At 40.8% G+C, this 24217-nt stretch overlaps 1 protein-coding gene across 1 annotated transcript; it reads right to left on the reverse strand.

Moving 5' to 3' along the window:
* Nucleotides 1-5923: 5923 nt before the first annotated feature.
* ZC3HC1 (zinc finger C3HC-type containing 1) lies at nucleotides 5924-22223 on the reverse strand. Its single transcript, XM_065938791.1, has 10 exons — nucleotides 21838-22223; nucleotides 20086-20197; nucleotides 16860-17010; nucleotides 15611-15694; nucleotides 12711-12838; nucleotides 11370-11524; nucleotides 10083-10326; nucleotides 9540-9752; nucleotides 8868-9074; nucleotides 5924-6466 (listed from the first exon to the last, which is right to left on the reverse strand). The coding sequence occupies exons 1-10, from the start codon at nucleotides 21987-21989 to the stop codon at nucleotides 6398-6400; spliced, it is 1515 nt and encodes a 504-aa protein (XP_065794863.1). The 5' UTR covers nucleotides 21990-22223; the 3' UTR covers nucleotides 5924-6397.
* Between the last annotated feature and the right edge of the window lie 1994 nt (nucleotides 22224-24217).

Consider the following 24217-nt stretch of genomic DNA (forward strand, 5'->3'; position numbering starts at 1 on the left):
AGTGACCCCATGGACTATGAAGTCCATGGAATACTCCAGGCCATAATACCAGAGTGGGTAGCCTATCCCTTCTTCACAGGATCTTCCTGACCCAGGAATCAAATGGGTCTCCTGCATTGCAGGCAGATATTTTACCAAATGAGCTATGAGGAAACGGAAACAAAAAAAAAATTTCATTGCATAAACAGTATGTGTGACAAAAAGAATCCAAAGAAAATTATATAATTCTATTTTAATACTTTGACTTTTGATTTTCTCAAGTTTTCTTCTAGACATGGGTATATAAATCACAGTGGAGATATAAGACATGACATTGCTTTTCATGGATATTGCAAATGACTTTCCATATGAACAGAATAATTATAACTATCATTTTAACAGTTTAAATTATATTCCACAAATTTATACTCTATGTAGTTAATCATTCTCCAACTGTTAGATGCTTAGGTTACTGTCAACTTCTTATTGAAAGTAAGCATGTACTGAACATCTTTCATATATGTAACTTCTGCTCTTTTGAGCTAGGCTCCTGCTTAGAAGACAGACAGTAATGTTAGGAACATAGGCTTTGAAGGCAGTGTTAGAACAGTGCTTGGTTAAACACTAAGCAGAGTTTAGTACATACCTGGACTGACAGCTCTTTGTAATACAGGAAAATCAATTTTCAGAGGCTCTCCTGTTCTAGACTGTTCTTCTCCCCTCTTTCAGGTCTAAGACACAGACTCCAGCTACAGTATTTACTTCACCATCACTTCAAAATGGCTCAAAACCCAACCTGCCACCCAAGATTTTTCTCCTCCCATGGTTTTGTTAAGCTGGACAAGATTGGCTAGGAAATGGAGTTTGAGGCTAAAAATGATCTTGCCTCTGTGATGTTGGCTTCTTTGTGAGAATGGTGAGAGCCCTGGAGGTACATTTAGAATTCCTTCCAAATCTAGTATTTTACGTTCTAACTTCTACCCTCTTGAGGGCTATTACTGACCTACCTGGAAAACAGTTCATTTTTTCCTCCCATATCTCACCCTATTGCTAGGTAGCTGACAAAAGTTAAGGACAAAAAGCTTAAAAGTGTATTAGGTGGTCTGAATCTTTGGATAATTTTCAGATATACCACCAACCTCCATGACCTACCAGTCCTCTTCAGAGACTTGCCTACAGGTTTTCCTTTTCCTCTCATCCTAGGTGGCTTTAGTGACACGACAATCGATTCAGCCAGAGGCACTGTGAAGAGAAAAACAGTAACCGCCACCACCACTTCAGCCAGGAAGCACTGAGAGAAAAGAGAGCATGGGAGAAAGACGGAATGATGGCCTTTAATGAAAGGGCTTGGGTGCAGCATTCATTTCCAAGGGTCATCCAACCCAGACAACAGCTACACAAAGCCAAAGAAAATCTAAAATAGGAAGAAAACTAAAAATAGCAAGGAAAACTGAGGAGGAAGAAGTGTTTGTACTTTTGCCCTTGGTCAAGTTGTACGAGCAGCTGTTTCTGTTCTAAGATGGAACAGGGTGGGAGGGATTTAAAAGCTGGCTCCAAAGCAGCCACAACTGGGGTAAGAGTTTGATGAGTAAATGAGGAAAGCCTCCAAAGAGCATGTTCCGCCTGCTAAGTCTACTCCAGTTGGCTAAAATCTAAGAGCCAGGTGACAGATGCATTCTGATACTGGTATTCCATAAGTGATTTTGAGATACTCCTTTCCCCTGTGAGAGCAGGTCTTGACTTAATGCTCAGGAAAGGAAAATCTTAAGACTCACTGAGCTGAAAGGTATTCCAAGCTGTGTCATAATGCAAAGAAAAAAGGCTGGGGAACATGGGTTTAAGTAGGGCTCTGTCACATTCTGTGTTTCCCAGGTGGCACTAGTGGTAAAGAACCCACCTGCCAATGCAGGAAATGTAAGACATGTGGGTTTGATCCCTGGATCCAGAAGATCCCCTGAAGGAAGGCATGGCAACCCACTCCAGTATTCTTACTTGGAGAATTCCACGGACAGAGGAGCCTGGCAAGCCACAGTCCATAGGGTCGCAATGAGTCGGACACGACTGGAGACTTAGCACACACACACTGTCACATTCTAGCTGTATGATAGAGCAAGATGTTATTCAATATCTGAGCTCCAATCTTAACCTGTGAAAAAAACATAACCTACTTGGATGGGAAATGCAACTTGTGTTAGAACAAAACACAGAATCCTAGAGGCCTCAGTGGAGAAAAGTAATATAAGGAGAATCTGAAGGCTGGCAGGACTGACCAAACTAGGAAGTCTGAATAGACTTGAACAGCTGGGGGTTTTCAAGGTACCATCTGCCTTGACCCCTGGGACCCAGACTGCAAAAGAAGATTCTGACCTGGGAGGGAGAGAGGAAGGTGTTGGTAATTCTATTTACCCACGAGAAAGCCAGCAGGAGATAACACAGAGATTATATAGTATCTCTGTAAGCTACCTACCTAGTCTGGCTAGGTTTAAGTGGGGAAATTCTTTATAATGATGATTTATAATGATATCTTTAAGATAGTGAAGTAGCAAAATTAAAAATTTAGGCAATTTCATTCTTTAAAAGGGTCTGCCAAATGAAATAAAAATTTTTTTCAAATAAAGAATCAAATAAGGAAAAATGGGTTACCAGAAAGGTCAAACCAAACACTTCTAGAAGAGCAATCCACAACCATGAATAATAGCTTGAAGTGATGTCCTAGTGTGTGGAAGGAATCAAATTCTTTGGGAGATGAAGCTAGTAAGTTCACTCTCATCTGTATCAGTCAGCAGTCTCCAGAGAAAGAGAACCAATAGGATGCATACAAAGAAAGAATTATTATGGGATGTGGCTCACATGATCACAGAGACTGAGAAGTCCTATTGCCAACCACATGCAAGCTTGGAGGCTCAGGAAAACCAGTGGTGGAGTCCCAGCTCCAAAGGCCCAAGAACCAGAAGCCCCAATGTTCCAGGGCAGGAGAAGATGGAGGTTCCAACCCACAAAGAGAGCAAATTCGCCTTTCCTTAGCCTTTTCATTCTGCTCAGGCTCTCAGTGGATGATGCCCACTTGCATTGGTAAGGGTGATCTTCTTTACCGAGCTTACCAACTCAAATGCTAATCTGTTCTGCAAACACCCTCACAGGCTGATAATATAATAATATTATTTTTTGGCTGTGCTGGATCTTCATTGTGGCATGTGGGCTCAGTAGCTGTGGTACTTTGACTTAGCTGCACACATGGCATGTGGGATCTTAGTTCCCCAACCAGAGATCGAACCACTGTCCTCTGCTTGGCAGGCAGATTCTTTTTTTTTTTGCCAAGTCTAGTGGGCTTTATTTTATTTTTTTCAATTATTTTTATTAGTTTGAGGCTAATTACTTCGCAACATTGCAGTGGGTTTTGTCATACATTGACATGAATCAGCCATGGAGTTACATGTATTCCCCATCCCGATCCCCCCTCCCGGCAGGCAGATTCTTAACCAATGAATGACCAAGTAAGTTCCCAGAGATAATGTTTTACCAACTATCTGTTAACCAGCTAAACTGACACATAAAATTAATCATCAGCCCATCCGAGACCACACATTACTATTTTAAAGCATACTCATCCAGTCTAGTAGCATATTCATCAGAAACTTGACAGGCAGCCTCAAGCCCTCAGGTACACTGTTAAACAAGCTGGCACTGAGAGTTCCCTGGTGGCCTAGTGGTTAGGTTCCCGGGCTTGCAATGTCATGGCCTAGGTTCAATTCTAATTGGAGAACTGAGATCCCAATTGGCGATGCGGTACAACCAAAACAAACTTAAGGCTGGCATTAAGATCCTTACGAGATAAGGTTGACAGCATCACTCTATGTGGCTTTAGAGTCTACATATTCTGAGCATTTGAAATAATGATCCTTGACTAGTGCACTGAACTCTCCTGACCTCTAAAACACCATTTCCAGACAGGTATTTTTACATAACTGAACTCACAATGTTTAAAAATAAAATGACTGTCTTCCCTCCCCACCTGAGCTCTCTACCTTGACTGGGCAGGCCACAAACCTCAAAGCCATTCATGACTCCTCCCATCTTCTTCACCCCCAAACCAAGGTTGAAGTCACCACTGACATTTCTATCCAAGCACCCATTTTCCCAGCCGTCACATGTCCCTCAGATTCCTGTCTCCCTTAGCGCATGCTCTACACACACCAGGATTGTCTTCCTGAACACAAACGTCACTTCCCTGCTCAAAAAATTCTTCCATGGCTTCTCTCTTTTCACAGAATTGCCTCAGTATAACATATGAGACTTCAAACTGGCCCAGACTGCATTCTTTCAGCCGTTCTCTTCTACTCAATGCAAAGGTCTTGTCACGGCAGAACACCTGCTCTTTCAGAAACATATGAAATTCTGCTCATTTGTTCAATGTTCCTTCAGCCTCAAATATCCTTTTTTCATTAAGCGTCCACCATGTACAGGGCAGTTTTAAGTGCCGAGATGATAAAACAACACAGACAAGGTCCCTGTTCTCATAGAGCCTGTATCTCCAACTCATCTTTTAAGGCTCAGCCCAAATCCTCACCTTCCCCCAATTTCTCTCCAATTCCATATATTCCATAATGAGAATTAACTTATTTTATACTCTTTTATGTTTATCACTCTTTGCCTTGTGTGACATTTATGTATACATGCATCTTCCAGGTTGGACTTGGAGGGTGGAACTTCTTGAGGGTAGAAAACAGGTGATAATTCACGCTTGTGTTATATAAGGGCATGGACAGTGCCACACACGAGACTTAATGTTTCTTAAATGGTATCAAGTCTATCCCAATTTGCTTCCATTTATAATTTAAAAAAATCCCACAAAGCCAAAAATAGTATGGAACTCTGCCTATTTTAAAGAAGAGTAAAAACCTTTTTTTGGTGGGTGGTTTGAAATAAAATAATAATATAAAGACTCAAAAGAAATACCCACATTATTATAATCTGAAACTTAGGCTTGTAGTCCATTTGAATACCTTGTGTTAATGACTCAACACTACTCCTTAAGAAATTGTGACCTAGAGGCTATGAGCTTCTAGTGAGCAGACTTCTACATAGTCACTAGTCAGCAGATGGCTTCCCATCCTAAGCCAGAAGTCTCATTACTAGAACATTAGAAAGATACCTGTTAACCAACCTCTAAGGGGACCATGCAGACTGGAGAATGAACAGTCAAGCCATTCATCAATGCCAAAGGCAAAGGAGTGCCCCTAGAAAAATAATTTGGAAGCAGCCTCTACCAGTCTTACCCACTGATGGAGGCTTGATTTAAGAGCAAAATCAACACTATGTACTCTCTTAAAAAAGTCAGGATTGAAAAAAATAACAAATTTAAAATTGACATACATGAAAAAAAAGGGGCTGTCCTTTAGTCTAAAGAGATCTGGGCAACCCATTACTTTTTGAATTGGATACTGCTGTGGACAAATCAAACGTAAAGGACATTTTGGGAACAACTGGGAATTTTGTATATGGACTGAGTATTAGATGATATTAAGGGTTCATTTTGTTGGGTGCAATACATACAAAAAAAATTTTTTTTTAGAGATATAAAGTTTAGCATGGGTAGAGTATTATATTACATACTATGTTCCTAGAATACTTCAGTATAAAAGAAGTGAGTTATACTTGCACTGGAAGGCACACAGAGGGGGTCTCTTCTGAAGAGCCTTCCTCCCTTTGGCTTCTCTCATTCTTGTTATTATCAAGTGAAGGAGAAAACCATCAGCTTACCACTCACTATAACACATCAGGAGATCTGGTGATGCAGGGAACAAGTGAAGGGAGAAAACCATGAGCTTACCATTCACTATAATGCATCAGGAGGTCTGGTGATGCAGGGAACAATGTCTTGTCTCTGTTCAGGAAAACCTCTTTGACTAGAATCACAGATAAATTCCAGGCTTTGCAGTCAATCTGAAGACTAAAATTCTGTCTTTATTTACTGCTCCACTGTAGTAGTTTTCTCAGTCTCAGCTTCCTTTATATCAGCCCATTAGACAGGAGGAAAATAGTTCTCCAACTGTAAGAACCTTAACAGATGTTTTATTAACACACACTGACATATTCCTGGGACATAAGAGTCTTCAAACACTGCCCTGACCTCAGACAAGAAAACCACTCAAGGCCAGGGTCCTCTGGGGAGTTTTGGAATCACGCACTCCTTTACCAGAGCCAGGTTCGGCCTGCCTCACCTGCACATCCCTACGCTGCAAACAGGCTTCCTCTTGCCAGATGCAGGCGGTGACACACATGTCTTGGCAAGGGCAGGGGCTCCTTGTGATTAAACCAGAATGGAGAAAAACTTAGCATCAGCTGCTCAAAAAGGAATTTAGTCTTTATTTTTCAAAGCCACTAATTCCACTTCTCTGCAAGAAGGGCTGGGATATCTTCAGGATGAACACAGAGATTCCCACTGCCGGAATATTCGGAATACCTTCCTTGATTTCTCAGAGAGACTCTGTAGGTAGAAAAGTTCATTATTAGAGATTAAATTCCTTTATAGAGACAAAGGATAATAGCTTTAAGGTGTGGTCTATAAATTTCTCCCACAATGATCTAGATATGTATAGGAGTGAATAAAACAAGTTAATTGTATACTGTGCTATACATAAAGTGAAAGTGAAAATCGCTCACTCATGTCTGACTCTTTGCAACTCCATGCACTGTACAGTCCATGAAAGTCTCTAGGCCAGAATATTGGAGTGGGTAGCCTTTCCCTTCACCAAGGGATCTTCCCAATCCCGGGGTCAAACCCAGGTCTCCCGCATTGAAAGCGGATTCTTTACCAGCTGAGCCACAAGGGAAGCCCAAGAACACTGGAGTGGGTATAGCTAAAAGCCAGACTAAGAATCAAGAAGCTTGAGTCTGCTGTGATACCACTGCTAACACGCTCGGAGCCTCCACAGTACGGCTTATGTCCTCCTCCAAGCATTCGTACGTGTCCTCATCTCTGTATGAGAGGATGACACGTGTGACCCGCCATCAGTGTAGCACCACACGCCGTGCACTGACTTCTCATCTTTGACTGTTGAACTGGCCCTGTGAACAAGGGTTCATATTCATAAGAAGCCGAGCTGGTGTTTATGGAATAATCTAAGGTTGAGGAATGAAACAAAGTTAAATGACTCTGAAGAGTTTAAGCTATGACCTTGGCCTTCTCAGCTTCCTGTTTTAGCCAGCAGAGCTAATAATAGGAAGAATCTCACTGCCACTTGATCATGCCTGCGAAGTGATCTGAGATTCTGAGAAATGGTGTTACAGGGAGACAAAACAGTCCACTGAAAGATAAAAGTTCTCAGGGAAGCAGAACACTTGGTTCTCTTTGCCTTGGAGAGTCACAGAAGAGCACAGGGTCTTGGTGAGAGCACAAACACATCTAACAAGATAACCCACAAAGTTCCCTCCAATGTCTGACAGAAGATGACATATTCACTGTTTTCTTACCTCTTTGTGGCCGAACGTCTTAGTAAAATAAAGCTCTAGGAGGGCAAAGTTTGAACTCTTACTCATGACTGAGGGCAATTTAGTTAATACAGTGACAAAATTGAAAGAAATTTAAGTTGGCAAACAGTGTAAACTTTTTTTCTAGCTTCAAGATCCTTTACAGGAGAGCCTCTTAACTTTTATAATTCCCAGTCACACAACAGCTGTGGGGAATCTTATCAGACAAGTTGCCAAAACAGACCTTCAAAGTTCCGGAATTCAGGGCCAGTTATGAGGCCAAATTTTCCCACTACCAAAAAAAAAAAAAAAAGCCCTGTGGGGTTCCCAGTTAGAATGACAGTGACAGAGGGGAGTCAATTAGAACCGCCATACATTTTTCATGAGGACCCAGGCAGAGAGAACTCATGTGCAAAGACAGAGCTAATCTCTCCCATTTGAAAGGTGGGCCAAAACATTTGTCTTCAGATAGCTTTATGTATTTTCAAGGTCTTAAACTAGAAAAATGCAGTTTTGGTTTTTGTTTTTTTTTTTTGGCAAAAACTTGGAAAACCATTATCTGCATATTTACTAAGGGTATGAATGTACATTCTTGAGCTTTTAGCATCACAGCAGCGCCCTCTAGTGGAATCCTGTAACCCTACAAAACCATGAATCTGGGAATGCTTCTGATAAACAGCTGCTGGCAAGTATTATTTTACTTTGTCCTTGGAGGCAGCATAAGTCAGAAATTACTATATTTATACCAAGCAGGTGACATGGCAAATTTGGGAATGCACCAGCAAAGGAAAGCGAATGTGGTTTTCATGATTCCTTAATGCCCACTGTCCTCTCACTTCCATCCTTGGCACAGAGCAAACGCTTCAGTTGCTTTCTCAGCTCTCGTGATGGGTTTGCTTTCACCCACAAGTGGAACCAGCAGCAGTCATTTGTGTGATGGCAGCTGAGGGTCAGTGCACAAGCCTGGGGCCTTGGAACACAGCAAAGAAACATGCCCACCATGAGAAATTAAGTTGTGTTCATGGTAGCAGAGTACAGAACTCCGTCCAGACAGCTAAGTTAACTGGCCAGGGCTCCAAGTCTAAGAGACAGCAACTCAGATGGAAAAAGTAGCTACTCTGCAACACGAGGCTGGAGCAGCAGCCTGTTACCTCTTGCTGTTTCTCTATCCCTTTTCTACTTTGAGTCATCTAAGTTGAGAAGACAAAGAATTTATCAGAATTTGGTGGAATGCCAAATGCTAAACTGCAGAAAGAGTGAGCCAGTCCCTTGTCTGTTCTCTAGGATGAACCCAGACTGAGTCCATCTTGACTTGTGAAAACTGTGGGCAGGCAGAGTGCTAATTATAGGAACAGCCTCTTCTCCTCATCTCATAAACAGCAAGTGCTGCACATGATCAGGGCAACGGCTTATCTCACCATGGAGTCAGTTTCAGCAGGCTGGTTAGACTGTTTGTGGGCCAAGAGGATGTTCAGAACTGCCTTCCAGCCTGGCTCTGCCAGAGTGCTGACGTCCACCTCAGTGCCACCATTCTCCCTGGTTTCTTTACCGTGCGTGATGTTCACCCAAGGGCACCAGTCTCTATGCTGAGACGTGGGATCAAAGAAGCTTCGGGAAGAGGCATCCTGAGGAAGGAGGTAGAGCAGTCAGTGTTAATGAAGGCAGACACTGTGTAAGTTCAGGGAGGCTCTGCTCTAAGTCGTCAAATTCAGAATCTCATGATGTTCACATTTCTAGTTTTATGTTCTCCTTTAAACTCTGCCCATTTACTTCCCTCTCATTTTAAAAATTCCTTCACTCCCTTTGTGTTAAACCACAATTTATCAGGTCTGTTCCCCTTTCTCACTACTGCCCCTTGGGCTAGACAAATTTATCATGTCTTCAGTAGCCATCCCAAAGAAACAAAAGGCAAAACCCTTAATTTTTTTCCCCTTCAAGTCACCCAACTGTCCCATCTTTAAACTTATTCCCACAGCCTCCTACAGCTGCAGGACCAGGCTCGGCTTACGCCTGCTTCTCCATGCTGTATACACAGTGAGAGCTCGCATGCTGCCGTGCTCAGGGACCTCCAAGCACGCAGGTGGGCTCACCAAGCTGCTGGAAGAGCAGAGGCGAGCCCGTTTGGCTTTTCGAAGAGGACTAGATGGCACTTCCAGGCTGGCGCTTTCTCCTGTTCCCATGCTGCGGGTCACTGGGCGGGTTCTGGTGGCGGGGCTAGCGGCCTCCGGCTCGGGACGGTCCACAGGACTGGATGAGTCCCCACTCCGAGTTCTAGAGATGATGGGACCTGGGCTCTTTTCAGCCTGAAGGAAAAGGGAGATGTTGGACAATGACATTAATGACTATGGTCAGGAGAAATATTTCTAGAAGTATGTGAAAGCTAATATTTTATTTATTGATTTTTAACATTTTAAAAAGTATAAAAATTTAGTTTCTGAACTGTGTAACTGAACTCTTCAAAGAATAATAGATATCCATACAAAATAATGAATTTGGCATCTCCACTACAACTAGTGAATAAAACCATTCTATGGTATTCTGATCAATTAACCTAAGCTAATTTCCAATTTTTCACCAACATTTTTGGTAAGAATTTAAAAAGTCCACCCCAAACAAGCCAAAGGAGTCTATACCTGCTCTGAGCCTGGGGAAAAGATGGTATCCTGGCTCCGAGTCACCATCCTGCGAGGAGACTCAGGCACCAGAGGGGAGCGCTCTGGCCGGCCCTCAGAGCCCGGGACAGGGGAGCTGGTCAGGCCCAAGGAAGCATCCAGGTCAGTCATGGACGACTCGATCTGCTGAAAGCCCCAGAGCCCCACCTTCCTCATACACTGTGAACAAGTTATCAGGGAGAGCTGCATGGGTTCCAACAAAGAACTAGGTAAGAAAAGAAAAGAGAGTGGGTTTTCTCAAAAGGTAATACTGCCAAGGGACTAAACATAATGATTTGTGAGTATGCTTCATCTCATCAAACAAACAGGCAGTTCAATGGCCTGGGGACCACCTCCTCTCAGGGCCCCTGTCCTCCAATCTCAGGACCTAACTTCATCATCTCTTACAAATTTCTTATAGAAAGATCTAGGGGTCTTAGTGTGCCGTCTATGGCAAGATTATTTCACAGGTGAAAATGTTAAGTCACTCAGTTGTATCCGACTCTCTATGATGCCATGGATTGTAACCTGCCAGGTTCCTCTGTCCACGGGATTCTCCAGGCAAGAATACCGGAGTGGGTAGGCATTCCCTTCTCCAGGGGATCTTCCCAACCCAGGGATCAAATCCAGATCTCCTGTGTTACAGGCAGATTCTTTACTGTCTGAACCACCAGGGAAGCCCCATATAAAGGTATGTTTTACAAATTTCTCATGTCCCTTCTAAAAGTTTTTCCCTATAAGAGAAGAATAGTCCTTAATGTACCAAAGAAAGCATATTTAAAGTAAATTAAAATTGGTCTGACAGTCTTCTGTCTCAGAAGGATTCTGTGCCAAACTGAGCGGCTGGAATGGAAACACCAAGCTGGGGCCTAGAGGATTCAGCTGGTGCTTGCTTGGTAGATTTCATCAGTTAAACTGATTTTTCCTTTCTAAAACTAGAAAGGAGCTTCACTGTTTACAGGAACACAAATTTCCTACTGGGAAGTGACAGTAAAAGAAACAAAGCTTAGGTGTGTTCACAAATTCCTGAGTTCTAATTCTGGTTTTGTTGCTAATTCTTACTATCCCTCTTCCACCCACTTAGGTTTTCTCTGTCACTGCCTTTCTCACACAAACACCATGTGATCTACAAATGCTAAGAGTAACTGATATACATGGAGAGGGAGGCCTGGCGTGCTGCGATTCATGGGGTCGCAAAGAGTCGGACAAGACTGAGTGACTGAACTGATAGTGTCATCACGGTTTATGTCCCCAGGCACATTCGCTAACCTACACGCCCAGCCACACACGGAGAGAATACAGGCAGTGACGTGCACTTGGATGTCTGAGCCTAATTTGGTTGCAGTTTTTCTCTCATCAGTCCGGTGATCAAGTTCATCTTCAAGCAGGTGCAGGAGAAGACTGATCTTGTCTTCTGTCAAGCACTACAAAGGAACCAATATGAAAGACTTACACAAATTTCAACCACCATGAACAGAAGCCATAGATAATGATGCATCTAGATGGTACAAGGCAAAAATCATGGAAAAAATGATAAACACAAAGACAATTCTCTTCACTCAAGTAGACTTTTTTCTAGCAGAGGCTAAGGTATCCATAAGCACTTCCTGACCTGCCCAGGATCTGCTATGAGAAAGGGAACAGTTTTCCTGGAACTACATCATCTTTTCTTAGTACCAACTTGCTTTCAAATCACCAACTCCATATTTTCTCTGAAATCTGTAAACTTCAAAACCAAATGATGACTACCACTTATATCTTATATCTCGCCCTGACACTGAATTTACTTTATTTTTGGATGTGCTGGGTCTTCGTTGCTGCCTGGGCTTCTCTCTAGTTGCAGTGTGCAGGCTGCTCACTGCAGTGGCTTCTTTTGTGGAGCACGAGCTCCATGGTGTGTGGGCTTCAGTCGTTAAGGCACGTGGGCTCACTATAGTTGTGGCTCCTGGGCTCTACAGCACAGGCTCAATAGTTGTGGCACATGGGCTTAACTATCACATGTCATGTGGGATCTTCCTGGACCAGGGATCAAACCTGTGTCCCTTGCATTAGCAGGTGGATTCTTTCTCTCTGAACCACCAAGGAAGCCCTGAATTTACTTTTGACACAACAAAAGAGCTTGCCAGAATCTTTACTGTTGTTCTAAGAATAATACAGAACCATGACAGGGTGAAGAAAACTTGCCTTGGCTAGGGACAAGTAGACATTTATAACAGGCATCAGATGTTAATAGTCTGATGCTGAAATACACAATAGCTTCTCAACTGAAGAATCAAAACAATAGCTTCTATTTCCTATAGTTTAAGTTTGTCTTAAAAATGGTATGCAATAAGCCATATGAAGCCACATTTCAGTATCTTCTGTTAAGTATTTAAGTAACAAATTGAGATAAAATTGAATTTATGCCACTTAGAGCATCATATCTAAAAGTGTAAATAGAACTCATTTATTTAAACCCTCGAGTCACCTTTCCAGTAGAGATTGGAAAAGGTCAGTTGAGAGACAAACAAGTAGTTCTCTTTTAGCTATCTTCATCCTCTGGTCATTAAAAGAAATGCTTCATGCTGGTGACAACTGAAGGCCACTGTATGCTAGCCAGAAAAAACTCACCATAGTTTTTAGGTCCTCTGGCCTCAAGGAAGGAAGCTGGAGGTCCAAGTGACAAAGGCTTTGAAAACGATCTAGGAACTCACTAACAAGAACAGTGGGCTCATCCAATGGCAACATCCCAAATCGATCTGTGGAAATAGTAAACTGAAGATGATACTGGTGCAAATTATTTTAAAAAAGAAAGCATGTATAGAGCAGCAATATTTGATAATATTAAGAAATTAACTATTTCTTTTTTTGGATAGGGCTGTGATGATATTTTTGTGATTGTTTTATTTTGTGGCTGCACTGTGGGGCACGCGGGATCTTAGTTCCCTGACCAGGGATTGAACCCGTACCCCCTGCATTGGGAGCATGGAGTCTTAACCACTGGACCACCAGGGTAGTCTCTGCGATTATATTTAGAAAGCAGAGTCTCAGGAACGGTTTCTCAGAAGCAGTCAGGTCTAAGCTGAACTGGAAAGACCAACAACAGTGTGTAAAAGTAAAGCCCTAAGGGACAGCATATGTGGGGAATTCTAAATAGTTTCACAGACTTGGAACACACTATTCCTGTGGGGAGCCGAATCAGAGAGAAGGTTAAAGTATAGACAGCAGTCAGGCCATAATTAATGTATGTTGATGAGAAACTACTGGAAGATTTTTTTAAAGGAAAAATACAGAATATATGCACTAGTTTAGAGAATAAGGGGTCAGCCTGGATGCAAAGAAATAAGCTTAGCAGACAGTGGGGTGACCTGAAGTAGTGATCCCTCTAAGATATCAGGGGCACAAGGATGGCGAGAAGCAGCATCCATGTGAAACGAAGGAAAATGGACAGAGGCCTGTGGGACCCTGTGGGATCAAGCACACCAACAGCTGCATAATGGGAGACCCGGGAGAGAGGGAAAGGGGCAGAAACAGTATTTGAAGAAATATGATCTGAAAACTTCCCAAATTTGATTAAAAACATTAATCTGTACATCCAAAAGCTCAAAATCTGTGTAAGCAGAGAAACAGCCACTATGCTAGAGTAAGTAGGAAGTGTACCAAGAATGAAACCTTGATTAACACCTGTGATGACACGTAATTTGGTGAAAAGGGTGTTCAAATTAGTCACACACAACAAGAATGTACAAAGAGGGTCTGACAGGAGGTTCTAAAATGAATAAGCCAGTGTTCCCAAAGGGAGAACTAACTAGATAAACACTATTCCTCAGCTCTTGGATTAAAATTTTAGATGGTTCTACCAATTATAAAGCTTCAAGCCTGCTACCTGTGACAACATGGACTAATTTCAAAAAAGCTGACTCCCCCTATGAAGGATAGGTTGTAGAATATATACAGAATGATAACATTTATAGAAAATTTAAAACAAATAAATAGTACCAGCTATACTGCCTCTCAGTTCAGTCGCTCAGTCGTGTCCAACTCTTTGCGACTCCATGAACCGCAGCATGCCAGGCCTCCCTGTCCATCACCAACTCCCGGAGTCCACCCAAACCCATGTCCATCAAGTCGATGATGCCATACTTGAAAATGTTGTAGATACAGAAACCATGTAAACAAATCATGGTCACTAAATTCACGAAAGTGGTTACTGCAGGACAGGGAGGCAAGGAATGAGACTGGGGAGGACTACACAGCTGTTACCTGTAATTCTTCCTGATAAACAGGAAGAATGCAAGGTGGGTGTTTACAAGGGTAGCAAAATGTTAGTAATTGGTGAGGCTGGGTGGTATATACAGAGATGCTTCTTATATTACTATTTACATTTTTTTTATACTTGAAACACTAAAATTTTAGAAATTACTTAAAAAGTTAAAAATAAAACAAAGAGACACGCTCTATGGGTCCAAAGAGTTTTGTCTCTGGTCTTGGTGAGTGCCCCAGAAGGCTCTGCTCTTGAGGCTTTACTCAACAATATGCCTCCAAGACCAGCAAAATATAAACAAGTACCACCCGAGACTACATTTTAGGCTCCCTTGTTCTGAAGAGCTTTGTGCACACATGAGTGGTTTCTGATTCGAGAGAAAGGGCATACTGCCACAGCTCTTCTACGGGAAGTTCAAGAGCAGCCTGCACCTGGCCTCTCCAGACTGCTTAAGACAGGGGAGTCCTTGGCTGTGATATCCTTTGTTGTTTGGTCACTAAGTCATGCCCGACTCTTTTGTGACCCATGGACTGCAGCCTGCCAGGTTCCTCTGTTCATGGGATTTTTCCAGGCAAGAGAATGGGAGTGAGTTGCCATTTCCTCTTCCAGGGGGTCTCCCCGACCTGGGGCTCATCTCTGGAATCTCCTGTATGCAGGTGGGTTCTTTACCGCTGGGCCACCCGGGGAGCCCCGGTGGTACCTTCGCTTCAGTGCTACTGCTATGCTGTGTGCTCTACTGTCATAAACTGCAGATTTGTGATCACTCTCCTGTGCAGTCCCGTGAGTCTTCCTTAGCTACCGACCCTGTTTAACTGCCACCATTAATGCCATTAGTGTACCAGGAAGCCTGGGCAGCACATGGGGCTGGTTTGCCACGGTGAGAAAGGCAGAGAGTTTGAAATCAGACAAAACTAGTGGCTGATAAAACTAGACATATAAAACTAGATAAAACTATGGCTCCTCACTAGCTGGTTTTAAGATATCTGATTCTCAGTTTCCTTATCTAAGAATCAGATTGATAATATTTACCTCCCAGCGCCCCTGCAAGAATTAAACAGGATAATGTATGCATGGTTTAATCTCTGTCATGTCAAATGCATTTAATAAAATAATGACATAAGAATAAATTAATGTCAGTTCTTCTTGTAAAGCACAAATAGAAAGGAGGAGAAAGAAATTTCAAAAACTAGATTTATACAAAGAAATAGACAATACTAAAATGCAATGACCAAAGAGATGATAATTGGGAAATGTTGGGAATAAGTACCTGGAGAGGGGCTGTCTGGCCAGAAACAGAACTTCTCATGGGCAGTACATAAGGCTTTCTTCAGCTCAGCACATCGTTCCTTATCTGAAACCCACAGAGGTAACAATGCCTTAAAAAACACTACCACACTTCTGTTCTGTACATCTGTGTCTCTTTTTCTGTTTTGCATATAGGGTTATCATTACCATCTTTCTAAATTCCATATATATGTGTTAGTATACTGTAATGGTCTTTATCTTTCTGGCTTACTTCACTTTGTGTAATAGGCTCCAGTTTCATCCATTTCATTAGAACTGATTCAAATGAATTCTTTTTAATGGTTCAGTAATATTCCATGGTGTATATGCACCACAGCTTCCTTATCCATTCATCTGCTGATGGGCATCTAGGTTGCTTCCATGTCCTGGCTATTATAAATAGTGCTGCAATTTTGGACTCTGTGGGAGAAGGCGAGGGTGGGATGTTTCGAGAGAAGAGCATCGAAACATGTATATTATCCAGGGTGAAACAGATCACCAGCCCAGGCTGGATGCATGAGACAAGTGCTCGGGTCTGGTGCACTGGGAAGACCCAGAGGAGTCGGGTGGAGAGGGAGGTGGGAGGGGGGGATCGGGATGAGGAATACATGTAAATCCAAGGCTGATTCATGTCAATGTACGACAAAAACCACTACAATATTGTAAAGTAATTAACCTCCAACTAATAAAAATAAATGAAAAAATAAATAAATAAAAAACACTATCACAGATTCAAAATCCAATGGCCAAGAGCCTTTAAGAGTATAGATACAACTAAAAATAAAAATAACTAAGGCAATTTTTAAAGATATGAAATATTAGTAACTGCATCATCTTAATATTTGTCACAAGTTTTAAATCAAGATTCTAAGACCAGTTAACAAGGAGCTATTATGTATCTTTATAAGGCAGAGCATTCCAAAATGTGAGCCTTCATTAATGCCCTGTGTTTCTTAGCCTAAAGTATAAATTTCAGAATCCTAATATAAACATACTGCTGTTAGTTTCCCAGAATGCATAAAGACAGGTTCACTCTAAAGTAGCTGAGCTTTAAAGAAAAAAAAAAAGTAATGACTGAAGCTAATAATTAGGGTGAAGAAAATCACAAATTTACCTTGTTATATATAGAAGGATACATTCTTGATCAAACACAAGTTGCTAGTATTTTCAGAAAAGCTAGCATAGGTATCTTTTGAACTTGGAGAAAAATGTAATTTGTATTTTATACTTACATCTGTCAAAATCAAAAGCTGGTTGTAAAGTGGCACAGAGGAAAGCCTGACAGCTGGAGCACTTCAGCATATCACACTCAACTGTGACCCAGCCATATTTTGCACAGACCAAGGGAGACAGCTCAGAGGGCTTGCCTGCCCATTTCAGAGAGTATTCATGTTAAGAAAAACATAAGTACATTAAAATGAACAAGTCAGAAATGAAAACTTTAATTCACTCTTAGTATATTTAGGAATAAACACATTCAGAGGAAAAGCTATGGGAAGCCCTATATATTTTATTATTTATTTATTTTTTCCTATATATTTTATATGCTTAAAATGTTTTTTATTATTATCAGTTGTGTGATGAAGTAGAGAAACCATTCTATTTTGCTTAATATGAAATACTAGGGACTGCCTTGGTGGTCCAGTGTTGGGGAGTCCACCTGCCAATGATGGGGACACAGGTTTGACCCCTAATCCAAGAAGATCCCACATGCTACAGAGCAACTAAGCCCGAGGTCCACAACTACTGAAGCCAGAGTACCCTAGAACCGATGCTCTGCAACGGAAGCCACCACAATGACAAGCCCGTGCACTGTGACGAAGAGTAGCCCCTGCTTGCTACAACTAGAGAAAGCCTGCATACAGCAACAAAGACCCAGTGCAGCCATAAATAAATACAATAAAATAAAAAAATTCTAAGGATTTGAAAACACTAGTGAAATACCTGGATTTGCCTGAGCAACAAGGGATGGTGAAGGTCAAACAACAGAAATATTTATCGCTCATCTGGGCTGCCCTACTTTTACCTTCTGAAGAATAAAGTCAGTAAAATTAAAAATATTCATTATTCATCCCTGCCCTAAAGTTGTCTGTTATATACTAATGTGTGTAGGTGGTATGTGTGTTTTAAATAGGCTGAGAGCATTAAGAGCATCTACAAGTATAAAATAAAAAACATTTATTGATCTTTAACATTCAACACTCGGTTTTTCTGTTTACCTATAGAGCTCTTGTTTTACAGAGCACACATACAAAAAAAGAATAAAACATGAAAGTTGCAGGAAAGTTCTGTATTTTTATAAGGGATATTGGAATTTGAAAACATTTTAATAGCAGCAAAAGGACTGAAGGCTAGAAATAGAATCTAAAAAAAAAAAAAAAGAAATAGAATCTAGATATAAATGTTAAAGGAGTTTGGATTCTGTAGAATAAAAGAAGGAAACAACAAAATTCTGTAAAGCAATTATCCTTCAATTAAAAACTAAATAAATTTTTTAAAAAGAGAATCACTTACCTAGCTTAGGTCAAATAAATAATTATCATATCAAAGTGGCAATCAAATTAAATTCACTGAGAACAAAAAATAACAAAATGAAATAATTTTTAAATGCTGTATCAATATTAGGAATTAATTCAAGGAATAGCAGTACAAGGATGGTTAAAATACTTTCTCCTTCCTGAACAATTTAGTCCTAAAGCCACCAGGTGGTGCAAGGCAGAGGAATAAGCCAGGAGGGTGAGGGAGACAGCTCAGGGCAAGGCACCAAAGCCGAAGTGAGGGAGTCCACATAAAAAGTTGGAGCACCTTGGGGTGCTGTAGTCAAGTGAGGTGTAAAGAGTATCTACACGGGCTTCCCACTTACCAAATCAGGGGCAACTGGAATTTCAAAATATAATACTAATGGATTAAAATCCATTGAATAAAAAAGGAAATCAGGAGACCAAGCTACTACAAACAAATATGTTACATAAAGTTTGATGAGGAATTATATTTATGTAGTTTCAAAGCACATTCCCACCAAACAGCTTAATTACAAAGGAGAAAAAAGTTATTTTACAACAGTAAACACCGACAGACATCCACTTAATCAACTGATCAAAATGATCATACGGGTAAAGGGGTATATCAAAAGCATGTGCCACCTGACAGGATGCAATGAGAACACAGCATCACAACTTGCATCTCATCATAATCAAACATCAGATAAATGCAAACTGAGATACGCTCTATAAAATAATTGGCCTATCATTTTCAAAAGTATCAAGGTCACGAAATTCAAAGAAAAAGTGAAGATTTTAACTAGATTCTCTTAAGAAGGTTATGATGACAACTGATGGAATTATTATGATGTAAGGGGTAGACAGTAGTAATTTATTATATGAATTTCCCAATTTTGATGATTTCATTGTGGTTATGTAACAGAAAGTCATTGTTTGTGGGGAATATTTGGGGGTCATGAGGTGTCACTTTGGCAACTTACTTTCAAGTACTCAAAAGAAGGTTCTATGTAACCTGTACAAGTTTTCTATTAAGTCTGTAATTGCTTTTAAATTAAAAACACTCTAGCAAATAGAAAACGGCAAAAGTGATGCGATGTTGCTTGAGACTAGGTTATAAAAATAATCTAGCTTCTATCTTACTCTCTCTTGCTTGCTCACTCTGACTGAAGTCTGCTGCCATGTTGTGAACTATCCCTGTGAGAGGCTCATGTAGCTCCAGTCAAAAGCCAGTAAAGAACTGAAACCCTCAGTCCAATAGCCATGAGGAAATTAATCTTGCCAACAACCACGTGAGTGGGCTTAGAAGTAGATCCTTTACTAGTCTAGCCCTGGCCAACACTTTGATGACAGTCTGAGAGGCCTTGAACCATAGGACTCAACTAAGCTGTGCCTAGATTGCTGATCCACAGAAAACGTGAGATAATAAGTGTTTGTAGTTTTAAGCTGCTAAGTCTGAGGATAATTTGTTGTGCAACCATGGATAACTTAGAGAGGAAAATCTTGAAAGAGACAGGAAATGTACTATAGTCTAAAATAACATTAGGTTTGAGTGCTAAGAGCCTTACACCATAATTCCGGTTCTACCAGTTACTAACAAGTTGACCCTGGGTAAATCAAATAATCTACCTGAACTGTTTCCTTTTTGCAAAATGAGATTAAGAATACTTATTTTCATATGTTTAAAATGAAGCTCAAATGTGATAATAAACATGAAAACACTATAAACAACGTCAATTATTATTCCTTTTTCTCACAGGCTCTTAGTTTTCTCTTCTGTGGAAAAAAAAAAGAAATCAAATGTCCCTTAATATTTTATGATGCTAATTTTCCTAAAAAAATTCTTATTAAGTTTAATTCTAAAAATTAAAACATCAGAGTAACTGGTGTTATTCCTGGAAAAAAAAACAACAATTCAGCAGCAGGAGAACATGCAACTCACATGAACCTAAAAGGATATAGAATATGTTTCCACTCTGCTAAAGAAGGCTTCTTTGCTTGTAGATTCCAACGGAGGTTCTTCTGCTTGGGGTGATCCATTAACTGACTGGAATGTGGCAGATGTGTCCTTCCTAAAATAAAGCAGCAGAACTACTGGTAATCCTTTCAAGGCATCACTTTGCCTAAACATTTTGTATCTGGCATCTCTGTATCTCATAATATCAATCACACCACTCTAGATTTTAAACTTTCTAAATTTCACTTCTCTACTTAACATTTTCAGTAGTTTCACAGAATCCAAATTCTTCAGTCTGGCATTCAAATCCCTTTATAGTTTGGCCACAACTAAGTTTCAGGCAATTTCTACTTCCACCATGCTCTGCTAATCCTGTACTAGTAAACTGTTTTACCTCACTCTCTGGTCTCTGACAGCACTTTGCATAACTTTTGTAAACACAAAACAAGACTCAAGGCTTCTATCCATTATACAACTTGAACCACCTTATAAATTCAACTCTTTTAACAGCAGAAAATAAGTTTTTATATTTCTACCTAGATTGATACGTGATACCCACTTTTCCCCCAAAGGAACTATAAATCTAAGTAAAGATTTTTAGGCTATTTCATTTAAAAATTCAAGGGAAAAAAACACAGCAATACAATTATTTTATATTCAATGAAAGGCACTTCAACAGAGCCTGGATAGGGTAAAGGGAGGAACTGCATTAGACAAAAGTAATTTTAGTAAAAGTAAAATTACATCAGGGCTTCCCTGGTGGCTCAGCTGGTAAAGAATCCGCCTGCAATGTGGGAGACTTGGGTTTGACCCCTGGGTTGGGACGATACCCTGGAGAAGGGAACTGCTACCCACTCCAATATTCTGGCCTGAATAATTCCATGGACTGTATAGTCCATGGGGTCGCAAAGAGTCGGGCACGACTGAGCGACTTTCACTTTCAAGATTACATCAATTATTGTAATTTATTCTAAGAATCCTTCTGAGAGTCACAGAGAGCCTCAGGGAGGTTGGATCTTGGAAAAAACTCAGAGGATTCAAAATTTGGATAGAAAAAAAGTGACATTTCTTTTAGTAACTTCTAACTGAAATGCAGCACTTCTTTCCATTATGAATGAAGATAATTTAAAAAACCACAGTAGCATCAGCAGTACCTGTAAACTTGTCACCATGGAACTCACAGATATTTTGTCACATTATGGTTACTGCGTATGTACCGTTTATGCTTAGCACTACTTCAAAATTACAGTAGACAACATATCTACTACTGAATAATTAAGCGTTTTACTACTGCATCAATTCTTTAATCTTTTACTTCCTGATAAACTGCATTCCAACATAAGTGGTACCCTTTATAATCCTATGCATTTTACTTCATGCATTTAAAAATATAACTTTCTGAGGTGTTCATAAACTTTACAAGGCCGCCAAGTGTCTAGGACTTTAAAAAGGTTAAGAAGTCCAACCGAGAGAAATCGGGTGCGCATTTCCAGTTAGCAGTCTTCTTTTTTTCCTCCCGCCCCGGTTATTAAAAAAAAAAAAAGTCTGCCTTAAGACAAAACTGCGCCCGCGGTGTGGCATCCAGTATCTCCTGAGTAGAAGATTAAAGGCGACAAGGTGAAGTAATCCCAGTCTCTTCAAGATCCCGGGTCGAAGCCACCCCCACCGCCTGAGTTACAGACCCAGGTATCCCCTCTAGTCCGAGTCCCCTAAACCCTCTTCAATTTGCCGTCGCCAGACACAGCCTGCACTCACGCTTCGGCGCCGGCGCCTCCCTCTTCCGGGGCAATTCCCTCATCTATCAGCTGCCGGACTTTTTGGGGAGTCCCTTCTGGAGAGCGAACAACCGCACTCCAATTCTTCTCGACCCCCGAGGCAAAGGCTGTCCCCTCAGTGGGCGCCGCCATCTTGGTCCGTTTCCGAGTTACTTCCCCGCCGGTGTGAAGGCTCAGGAACTTCCGTTCTGGGCGATTAAAATCTTTCTTTGGCTTCCCGCTCGTTAGCCCGAGAGACCTGTGGGTTCTCGCCGCGGGGCCCAGCGCTTCTTGGCCTCGTTACAAGGAAGCAAATTCTCGTTTTAGAGCGAGGTAGGGACTTCTCAGGAGGTCCAGTGGTTAGGACTCCGCGTTTCCATTCGAAGGGGGCGGGCTCAGATCCCGTGGTCTCGGGAACTAAGATCCCGCGTGATGTGCAGCGTGGCCCAAAACAAAAAACAAACGAGATAGAAACTCGCGGGAGGGCTCTGGTTAAACACGAAGTTTAGTCGTTTCTTTTATGTACGAGCACACCTGGGTTGATAGGTTTTTAGAGCGCTACCTCCAAGTTCAGCAGGGGTGAGGTGCTCAATTTAGTCTTAAGGTAATTAACTGATAAGGTTTAAAAGTTTTAACTTATAGGTTTAAAAAGGTTTAACTGAAGGTTTAAAAGATTTAACTCAGGGACATCCCTGGCAGTCCAGTGGTTAAGACTTTGCTCTCCAGTGCAGGGGGCGCAGGTTCAATCCCTGGTCGGGGAGCTAAAAACCCACATGCCTGGCGGCCAAAAACCAAAACATGAAACGGAAACAGTATTGTAACAAATTCAATAAAGACTAAAAGTGGTTCACATCAAAAAAAAAAAAAAAAAAAAATCTTTAAGATTTAACTCAAAAGGTTTAAAGTTGTATCTTTTTACATGTGACAGAATGGCGACTTGAGAGTAAATAATCGAATCCTTCTTAGAAACAGTGTTATGGGTGGATTTAGAAATTTCTAGCATTTGCCATCATTAAACACATTCTTCTCTGCTTTGTCCAAAAATTATTTAATGAGGGTGTTCTACTGACGGTGTCCTCAGCGCTGGTAATGACAGCAGTGAATAAAGGAGACATAGTTCAAAATTAGTGGAGTTAGACATTAAAAAAAACTAAAAGTTTTCATGAACTTTTGAAATTAAAAGTGCTTCAAAGAAATACCAAGGGTATAAAGGACCTAATTCAGTCTGCAGATTCTCCTGAGAGCATCAGTGCCAGAATTAAAACAGATGAGATGGTGGGAAGGAGAAATACACAGACTCTTAAGAGGAAAAAAAAAAGGCTGATATGACTGAGCAATAGGCAAAGCTTAAAGTGGAACCACTCCAACCCTTCTAGCTCACTTTCTGTGGGCTCCTAATTCCAATAATGTTTCCACCCACCAGGCCTTTCACCTATGGCTCTAAGTCTTTCCACTGATCCTAACTCCACCACCTGTCCTATTTCTTCTCTCCTTAGCCAACTTCAGTTCATTTCCAATCATTATTATCATTCCTTTGCAAAATTTGAATGTGGACTGATAATTAATATTAAAAAAACTTATTGTTCCTTTTGTTATACGTGATAGTGGCATTGTGATTTAAGGTTTTCAAAAGTCCTTAGGTACATTTTGAGGTATTTAGGGGTGAACTAGAATGATGTCTGGAATTTACCTTAAAATTCTGAATGAAAAGAAGATGTAAGAATAGATGAAAAAAGATGGCAAAATGTTTTGCTTTGTTTTTTCCAAAATGCTTTGAATTTTGGTTTTGGGTGATAGATGAGGGTTTATTTTTCTATTATTGGGTATTTTTCACAATGTCATAATAAAAAGCAAAATATATAAGCTAAAAAGAATACATTCTCTTGAATGTACTCTCAATTTCTTTGAACCTTTCTTGATTTGTAGTTCTCATTTGGCAAAACCTCAATCACAATAGAATTCAGTGTTCCACCATTCTGCTTTTGAACCCTGTTAGCTGAATATGGTTAAAGAAAAATGAATGACGTGCTGATTTGCCTCTCCTTATTTTTGACCTCAAGTGGGCCCTTAATTTTGCCCAGTAATCATACTTCATTTCCCTAGTGTACCTCCTCTCCTGTCTTCATAGGTGACTTTCATATCTCTTTGAATCCATCCTCCCTGTCTGCTAATGTCCTTGTTTCCTATTTCACTTAAAAAACTTAAGCAATCAGAAGAGAACTTTCACAAATTTCCACTCCACGTCTACCCACTAGCATATAGAGTACTGAGAATTTTTTTTAAGTTCCCATATTCTCATAGTAGTAGGCTTGCCTGGTGGCTCAGATGGTAAAGAATCTGCCTGCAATGCAGGAGACCTGGTCAGAGAAGAGCCCCTGGAG

The sequence above is a fragment of the Muntiacus reevesi genome, chromosome 6, assembly GCF_963930625.1.
Source record: "Muntiacus reevesi chromosome 6, mMunRee1.1, whole genome shotgun sequence".
NCBI classification, from domain to species: Eukaryota; Metazoa; Chordata; class Mammalia; order Artiodactyla; family Cervidae; genus Muntiacus; species Muntiacus reevesi.